Genomic DNA, 9,197 nt, shown 5'->3' with positions numbered 1-9,197 from the left:
ACTAGGCCCGTGAGCCACAACTACTGAGCCTGCGCGTCTGGGGCTTGTGCTCCGCAACGAGAGGCCGCGACAGTGAGAGGCCCGCGCACCGCGATGAAGAGTAGCCCCCGCTTGCCGCAACTAGAGAAAGCCCTCGCACAGAAACGAAGACCCAACACAGCCAAAAATAAATAAATAAATTTATTTAAAAAAAAAAAAAAAAAAAAAAAAAAAGACCCAACCTTGACGTGACGCCTGCAGGTCCAGCTCCCCCAGCAAGCACACCAACCTCGCGGGGCGTCGGTGCGCAGGCGGTCACCGCTGATTGGCTGGTTCAGTGGCCGGGGGAAGCGCGGCCTTCCCCGGACAGTGGTGGGTGATTGGCTGCTGGAGACCCACCCCCTCGCCGATTGGGTAGCGGAAGCGAAGCCGGGGATTGGTGGAGCGCCGCAGGACTCGCTCACAGCTGCTGGGGCTCAGGCTCCCAGGACAAGGCCGAGATGGCGACTGTAGCTTGGCTACTGGGTCGGCGCGTGGCGAGCTGGAGGCCGCGGCCGCCACTGCAGCCGCTCGCCGGTCTGATTACCCAGCGGGCCAACTCGCTGTTGCCCGTGGACGATGCGATCAATGGGCTAAGCGAGGAGCAGAAGCAGGTAGGGAGCCTGACCCCCCTCCCGGCCCCTTTTCCGTGCTCGGTGGTCTTCCTGGCGCTTTTCTACCCAGCGCCCACCCAGCCGCGGCGTGTGATCCGGGGGCTTTAGGAGCGCCAGCGCGGGGGCGGCCGCGGGCCCCAGTCTCCCCTTTGTGGCGGCAGCAAGGCCCGGTTGCCGGAGTTAGACGAGGAGTCGAGGATAGGAACGCTCCTGGGAGACCGGGGATGGTGGGGCGGAGGGTGTTTTGGTGGAGGATTGGCAGGACTACCCGCGTGTGGCAAAAGGGCCCTCAATCTGTCTGAAGTCTTCTTACACCTCAATACTGTCTACGGCTGTGGTTCTCAAACCTGGTTAATCATCACCACGGAATCTTTTTCAAATACACACCTTGGGGTGGAGTTGAAATTCACAGTGTAGTTCGTGCTATAATTCTTCAACCTATCGGGTCAAACCACAAAGTTGAAAAAAAACTTGAAAGATGTTGTTACAAATGGGGCTGAACCAGAGCCATTCCTGGAGGAAGGAGACTGTTCACTTGGACACTGGCTTGGGGTTCCCGGGGAATGTGATTCTCCTGTGGCTCTAAGCAAGTGCCTGAGCTTGCCCAGAACCCCGAAGTCCACTTGCATTTACAGTCAGCAGACAGAACTTTGAATCACCTCAGGCAGAAAGTGTTCAATCTTAGTTCTCAAACTTTCCTGCCAAAAGGAGTTTCTAATCTCTTTTGAATAATCCCTTTTACCCAAAGGCTCAGGGACAAAAAGGAGCCTGACACGTGCCAAGAACTGAAGGGGGCGTGGCTGGAGCACAGTGAGTGGGGGATGAGAAAGGTACTGGGGAAGGCTGGATAGGCTGCAGGGGTCACCTCACACGGGGCCTTCCAGTCCTGGGTAAGGAGTTTGTCTTAATTTTTTTTAATGGTTAAAAAAAAAAAGCAGCATAGTTAATTTACAATGTGTTAGTTTCAGGTGTACAGCAAAGTGATTCAGTTATACATATACATATATAAGGAGTTTGTCTTTTTTTTTTTTTGCGGTACGCGGGCCTCTCGCTGCTGTGGCCTCTCGTGTTGCGGAGCACAGGCTCCGGACGCGCAGGCTCAGCGGCCACGGCTCACGGGCCCAGCCGCTCCGCGGCATGTGAGATCCTCCCGGACCGGGGCACGAAGCCGTGCCCCCTGCATCGGCAGGTGGACCCTCAACCACTGCGCCACCAGGGAAGCCCAGGAGTTTATCTTTTAAGGACAATGGAAAGCCATGGAATGATTTATGTAGGGGAGTGACATTTAAGAAATAATCTTCAGGGACTTCCCTGGTGGTCCAGTGGTTAAGACTCTGCGCTCCCAATGCAGGGGACCCGGGTTCGGTCCCTGGTCAGGGAACTAGATCACACAGGCTACAACTAAAAAATCCCGTATGCCGCAACTAAAGACGCGGTGCAGCCAAATAAATAAATAAATAAAAAGAAATAATCTTCAGAAAGAGAGGGGAAGATCATCTCTGAGGAAGCATAAACTGGTGGGGCCTCTAAGTTTCAGTTTGATGCTCTTTGGTGAGGTTACTTGTGTCCCGTTTCCCTGAAGGTGTCCTCAGTAGTGGAGATGCTGTCCTCAGGGGTAATTATGTACCGTTTCAGCAGCATCTGTCCACCTCTCTCCCTCTAGCTTCGTCAGACCATGGCGAAATTCCTTCAGGAGCATCTAGCACCCCATGCCCAGGAGATTGATCGGAGTAATGAGTTCAAGAACCTGCGAGTGAGTAGTGGGGCCCACTCCGAGGGAGTCAGGGGGCAGACTGGGAGCTGGGCTGGGATGGTCTGGGAATTGCACTGCTGCCTGGCAGAGCTCTCATAGTCTTCTGGTAAATGAAAGCTCCCTAAGAATGCAGCCCCTTTCTGTGAAGCCCTTGGGTCTTATTGTTCCAGATATGCCAGGCCCCTGTGACTGGCTGCTTTCTCACAACCCACTACACTCACTCTATTCTGTTGGCAGGAGTTTTGGAAGCAGCTGGGGAACCTGGGAGTCTTGGGTGTCACAGCCCCTGGTGAGTATGGTTTCTTTCCCTACAGAGAACTTTTCTTGCATGCCCTTTAAAACCATTCCCAAAAGAAGCAGGAAAGGAGAAGAAAGATCATACTCGGAGAAACCAGAGTCTCTTCCCACTTGGAGCTGAAAAAGCGCCCTGTCAACCCAGAGAAGAGTAAACTCTTCTGTTTCTTTAGGCAGTGATGTTAACAAGGAAAAGGATTTAGGTCAGTGTGGTTAACTTGGGTCACCCAGACTCTTGAACTCTGCATGCTTAACAAGTTCCCCCAGGTGATCTGGGGAGTTTAGAAAACTCCAGGTCAAGCAGTGGTCTTAGTACCTCAGTCTTACTGCCTCGCATAATCCCTAAGCTCTGCCCTACCAGTAGCATCGAGGCAGTACCACTCAGGACAGTGTGTTCCTGTGGGGGTGCCTGTGTTCTCTGCCCACAGCTTGGCCCTAGAGCTCATTTGGAAGCAGACGGAGGTATAGGGGAGAGGGATGCCTGTCTGAGCCTCCACAGTGAGGTGGCCAGATAATGTATTTAACAGGCTGTCCCTGGGCCTGTCCAGAGTCCCCTGTGGGTCTTACTACTTGTTTCCAGGGGGAGAGGGCAGGGAGCTGGTGGGCTTTGTTTCAGATGTTGGCCTCTAGAGCAAAGGCCAGGCCTGGCTTGTGGTGTCTTGTAAAGAGGGGAGCCTATGGCCTCGCCAGCCAAAGCCTGGACAGCCCACCCTGCTTTGGCCTGTGTTCACTGGGCATTAGAGTAGCGGTGGACCACAGTATTCTCTCCTTACATCCTCCCCTCACTACTTGGAGACAGTTCCTGGGATTTAAGCTGATCGTACAAAGTTACATCATGAGTAATGATGTAACCACTTAAAAATTAATTTAGACTATCTTAACATACAATAGTAGGGGAAAGGTTGCCGGGAACTCTCAAACAAGACTCTTTCTCCCACTGTGTCTTGTGGGTTTATGAGCCCCCATAAAGAATATTCTTCTGAATCAGATGCTAGTTAATGGAAGAAAGAGGCAGTTAAGAATCAGATGAAAACCCTATCCAGGGAGAACCTTGAAAAGAAAGCCAGATATGAGTTCTGGTTTCCACATGGTGTCCTGGTAGCAGTTTCTAACGTTACCTGCCCGTGGGCTTTCCTTGCTGGAGTCGTGCGGGTTGGGCTAACCCTTCCCTAGAGCCAAGGACCAGCCTGACTTCTTGGTCAGAGTGAACATACACAGAGGGCCTTGCCAGGGTTTACCCAGACAGCAGGGCAGAGGAAGGGGAGGCTGGCACCAGGTAACCCAGCCTCTTTGATTTTGGATCTGATGCCGAGGAAAAAAAACCACATTTTTTATGAGGAGTTCTGAAATTCCCTCACAGCATCTCTTCTGCCCTCTCCAGACTTCCTCTCAGGCTGCAGCTCTCCTGTTCCATTACCAGTCCTGCTTCTTTAGGTCCAAACCTACGCTATGAAGCTCTCATCTTCCTCAGAGCTTCTGCATGCACATCCTCCGCTTTGTATCTCATATTAGTGCTTTGACCTTCCCTCTTTGTGTTTCTCTGATAAGCCCCAGGTCCTCTTGCTTCATTTGTTCATCAGCGTCGGCACTTCTGTAGCTTTTCGAACAGTGGGTGCTCAGGTCTTCTTGTCTTCATTAAAGAGGTCTGTCTGGGATAGGGAATTCCCTGGCGGTCCAGTGGTTAGGACTCTGCGCTTTCACTGCCGAGGGCCTGGGTTCAATCCCTGGCTGGGGAGCTAAGATCCCAAAAGCTGCATGGCGTGGCCAAATAAATAAAGAAAATATATTTTTTTAAATGTTTGGGATAAAGCAGGAGTTGCAATGACTGTTTTCTGAACCATGCCTCAGCTGACCAGAGGCAGCAGCAGGCAAAACCAATTCTGTGAGCTTGCAGGCAGGGTCCACAGCATCCGCCTGTTGACCTTGCTAGAGGGAACTTGGAATAGGTGCTATAAGAGTGTTCCTCTACTGCAAATAAATGTAAGATTCCTCTCAGTGTCCTCATTTAACTGGGCTGCCTTTTCCACTCCCCTGCGTCCCCCACCCCGACCCCTAGTTCAGTATGGCGGCTCTGGCCTGGGCTACCTGGAACACGTGCTGGTGATGGAGGAGATATCCCGAGTCTCTGGAGCAGTGGGTCTCAGTTACGGTGCCCACTCCAACCTCTGCCTCAACCAAATTGTTCGCAATGGAAACGAGGCCCAGAAGGAGAAGTACCTCCCCAAGGTGAGGAAATGGGGATGGAGAAACACGCTGATCACATGGTGCAACCACCAGCCATGAGGCTTCTCCCCCACTGGGGAGGGCTGGTCAGCCTTGCTTTCTGTAGCATGCTGCTGCCCTGAAACTGATAGGGCTAGGAAGGGGTCAGGGATTTGTTTTAAAATACTTCAGTCAGGGCTTCCCTGGTGGTGCAGTGGTTAAGAATACGCCTGCCAATGCAGGGGACACGGGTTCGAGCCCTGGTCCGAGAAGCTCCCATGTGCCGTGGAGCAACTAAGCCCGTGTGCCACAACTACTGAGCCTGCGCTTTAGAGCCCGCGAGCCACAACTACTGAAGCCCGCGTGCCTAGAGCCCGTGCTCCACAACAAGAGAAGCCACTGCAATGAGAAGCCCGCACACTGCAACGAAGAGTAGCCCCCGTTCTCCGCAACTAGAGAAATCCCGCGCAGCAATGAAGGTCCAATGCAGCCAAAAATAAATTAAGAAAATAAAAAACTAAAATATGACACTAAAAAAAAAAAAATACTTCAATCAAAAAAATTAAAAATAGGAACTTCCCTGGTGCTCCAGTGGTTAAGACTCCATGCTTCCAATGCAGGGGCCGTGGGTTCGATCCCTGGTCGGGGACTCGCAAGCCGCATGGCACAGCCAAAAAATAAATTAAAAATAGGGCCAGAACACCTGAGTCAGTCACTCGACAACATGTACTGAGCATTTTAAGAAATGAAAGCCTAGGACTAGCTTCCCTTGCAAAGGGAATGGGAATAGAAGAGAAAGCTTCAGGCTTGTGGGTATGGGGCTTCTCTTCTAGGACCTTACCTATGCCCGGATCTGAGAGAAGTTGGAAGGGATGTCATGTGACCAGGCAAGACATGGTATCAGTGAGCCCCTGTAGGGTATTTCTGAAGTCATAACAAGGCCCTTTGGGGTTTTCCTTGCAGCTGATCAGCGGTGAATACATCGGAGCCCTGGCCATGAGTGAGACAAATGCTGGCTCCGATGTTGTCTCCATGAAGCTGAAAGCAGAAAAGAAAGGTGAGGATCCCCTTGATGTGAGAGCTGACATGGGAGAGGGACAGACCTTCGGGGTGAGGGAGCAGTGATTGGAGGAGGCCTCTGCTGGGTTTCTAGAAGCACTTGCCAGCTGGACAGCTTTTTGCTCAACAGAAGGTCTGGAGAACTGACTGGTTGAGACAGGCCCATACAGCTTATGCAAGTAGCCAACTTCCTGTCCTTAGGAGATCACTATGTCCTGAATGGCAACAAATTCTGGATCACCAATGGCCCTGATGCTGATGTCCTTATTGTCTATGCCAAGACAGATCTGGCTGCTGTGCCAGCTTCTCGGGGCATCACAGCCTTCATTGTGGAGAAGGTGAGTGTAGGGGAGTGTATGGCGGGAGGCTTTTATCTCCTGAAAGTGGCACCAGAGATGACCTCCTTCAAGTGATCGCAAAGACCATCAGGGTTGTGTGCTCTGCCAAGGCTCCCTCCTGGGATGGGGCTGAGGCGGGAATGGAGACTGAAAGGAGGGTGGCCAAAAAGTGGAATTCAGGGAGGAAGGGTCAAGTCTGAGGACGGTGGAGCCATCCACAGAGCCAGGCTGTCCAGAGGTCCAGGAAAATGAGGACTGAAGGGAGGCCACCAGCTTTGACAATCAGGGTGTCACTGGTGGACTTGGAGAGAGCAGCCACGGGAGCCCAAGGTATGAGTGAGGATGCAGGTGGAGACCGGAGACTGCACCTTCCCAGTCTTGTCAGTAAAAGCACAAGGGAGACAGCAGGAGTTAGAATGAAAAGTTTGCTTTTAGGAATGGGAGAGAACTGAGCAAATTTTTTGGTAAAGAGAAAAGAAAATAGGTGAGGGAGAAAGTGAGATGCGTGAGAGAGAGTGAGCAAAGCACAATGGTGAGTTGAGGGAGAGGAGGCACGGGTGGGGGATGGTGATGGTGGAGGAACCATCTGCCTAATGGTCATGAAGTAGGAGGCCAGGGCCCCTGGGAGGGTGGGGGGACCATGGGGGCAGGGGAGTTGGTAGAGAGTTTCATGAATGAGTGTTTTAAAGATTTTCAGTACCCTCCATAGGGAGGGGGGAGAGTGTTTCGGAATGGGACTGGAGGACAAGAAAAGTGAGTAGCCCAAAGGGCGTGGCTGAGATGGGAACTCTCCAGGTTGAGTCACGCTGCTCTGGTCCCCTAGAGGAGAGGGAAGCAACACCTGGCAGTGCTCTGATGGGCATATGCCAACGCGTTCTGCATCTGATTAGTCCAGGTCAGAGCACACAGGTGGTTGAGTTGAACCCTGGGTGGGACTCCATTAGGTACAGGTGGCAGAGGAACAAGGGGGCAAAGGAATTGAGTGGGCTGGGGAAAGTGTCTTAGAAGTGATTTCCCGGGGCTTCCCTGGTGGCACAGTGGTTGAGAATCCACCTGCCGACGCAGGGGACATGGGTTCGAGCCCTGGTCCGGGAAGATTCCACATGCTGCGGAGCAACTAAGCCCGTGTGCCAGAGCTATTGAGACTGCGCTCTAGAGCCCGCGAGCCACAACTGCTGAGCCCGCGTGCTGCAACTACTGAAGCCCATGCTCCTAGAGCCCATGCTCTGCAACAAGAGAAGCCACAGCAATGAGAAGCCCACGCACCGCAACGAAGAGTAGCCCCCCTCGCCGCAACTAGAGAACGCCTGTGCACAGCAACAAAGACCCAACACAGCCAATAAAAATAAATGAATTTTTTAAAAAATCTTAAAAAAAAAAAAGAAGTGACTTCCCCCAAGGAAAGAAACCAAAGCCAGGAAGGGTCAGAAGGGCCCCAGGGATCTGGCATTTCACTGGGAAAGAACTGGTCTCGCAAGAACTGGGGAGAATGCAGCCAGCAGCAGGGGAGGCTGGGGTGGAGTGTTAGGGGCAGGGCCTCCAGAAATGGGGTGGTCGCATACAGAGTGGGGGCCTGGTGAGTAGACGCTGGTGTATCAGGCAAATACAGGGACTTGATGGAAAGATGGTTACTTCCCAGGGGTTTCCCTTTTCTTGGCCCCCTTGCGGACTGCTCTGTAATCAGGGCCACCTTTTATTCCCATAAAGGGTATGCCAGGCTTCAGCACCTCCAAGAAGCTGGACAAGCTGGGGATGAGGGGCTCTAACACCTGTGAGCTAATCTTTGAGGACTGCGAGGTTCCTGGTGAGTCTCTGAGAATGAGGGAGCCCCTGTCCTGACCCCATCACACGCTGAGAAAGCCCATCTCTGGCTTGGACAGCCTCACCATTGTTAGCTCACCAACGGTATATGGCCAGACAGTGGGCCTGCCACTGTGCCCTTGCCCACTGGCCCCATAGGTGTTGGTCTCAGTCTGGACAGCTGTCCTTCCCGGCCAGAGCTCCTGCAGCTGTATGCCCTACTGTGGCTTCAGGGAAGGGTGGTGTTTCCTATGTGGACCACACACTGTGCCTGGGGCTGGTATTCTAGTATCTGGAGTAGAAAGGTAAGATCTGCCCTTACCCACTCACGTCCTTCAGACTTCCTTATATGTACATTTGCCTGTACAGCCTGTGTGAGGTATTCATTAACAATGCTAAAAAAACATCTAAATAAACTGATGGAAGCTGGACTCGGTGAAGGGACGGCAGTTCAGCTTATAAGTATTTCTCCCCTGAAGTGTAAGTGAAAGTGTGCCACATCATGAGAGCCAGCACCCCTGTCGTGCACTGATGAGACGGAGGGCACAGATTTGATCACCAGTTAGGATGGTTCTGTGCCTCAGCCATAAACCATCCCTCTCCCCCATGATCCGCCACCTGAGAAAAGTGTGCTTTAGTTATAAGGAGCATGTAGGGAGGGACGATCAGTGCAGAGCCTTCTTTGTCGGCAAGGAAAAATCTCCACTAGCATTAAAGACAGGTCAGTGGTGTCAACTCTTTGCACTCAGCTTCCTGCCCACACCTCCCCAGGCCATCCAGTGTCCTTGCTTCCGGGGTGGGGAGGTGTTCAGCAGTTTCTGTCACCAGCACCGAATGGCCCATCTCCTGGACAGGCTCTTCCATGGACCACCCAGGGGGGAGCAGGGAGGGTAGTATTAACCAGAGCAGACTCAACCTGGGGAAAAGAGCAATTCTCTGGTTCCTTTATGGGCACAAGTGTGTTAAAAAGAAAAATCGGGAGAGGTTGGATGACTTCTAGACCAAACTAGCTTTTCTTCTTTCCCATCCAAGGCAGCTCAAGAAGAGAAGGGGAGGATCTAAGGATTGGGCCTGTGTGTCTGGTCTTGGGGATGGTGTGTGTGTTGGGGGCAGGATGAG

The 9,197-nt window shown here is 52.4% G+C and overlaps 1 protein-coding gene across 1 annotated transcript; it reads left to right on the top strand.

The window, feature by feature from the left end:
- The first annotated feature begins 421 nt into the window (after nt 1-421).
- Nucleotides 422-8,315, top strand: LOC102986555 (isovaleryl-CoA dehydrogenase, mitochondrial). The gene is made up of 7 exons (XM_055082602.1): nt 422-632; nt 2,296-2,385; nt 2,623-2,674; nt 4,736-4,905; nt 5,845-5,938; nt 6,142-6,278; nt 7,986-8,315. The coding sequence occupies exons 1-7, from the start codon at nt 480-482 to the stop codon at nt 8,115-8,117; spliced, it is 828 nt and encodes a 275-aa protein (XP_054938577.1). The 5' UTR covers nt 422-479; the 3' UTR covers nt 8,118-8,315.
- The last annotated feature ends 882 nt before the right edge of the window (nt 8,316-9,197 follow it).

The sequence above is a fragment of the Physeter macrocephalus genome, unplaced genomic scaffold (genome assembly GCF_002837175.3).
Source record: "Physeter macrocephalus isolate SW-GA unplaced genomic scaffold, ASM283717v5 random_190, whole genome shotgun sequence".
Lineage (NCBI taxonomy): Eukaryota > Metazoa > Chordata > Mammalia > Artiodactyla > Physeteridae > Physeter > Physeter macrocephalus.
The sequence above is the reverse complement of the archived record's forward strand: the minus strand, read 5'-3'. Positions and strand labels throughout refer to the sequence as shown.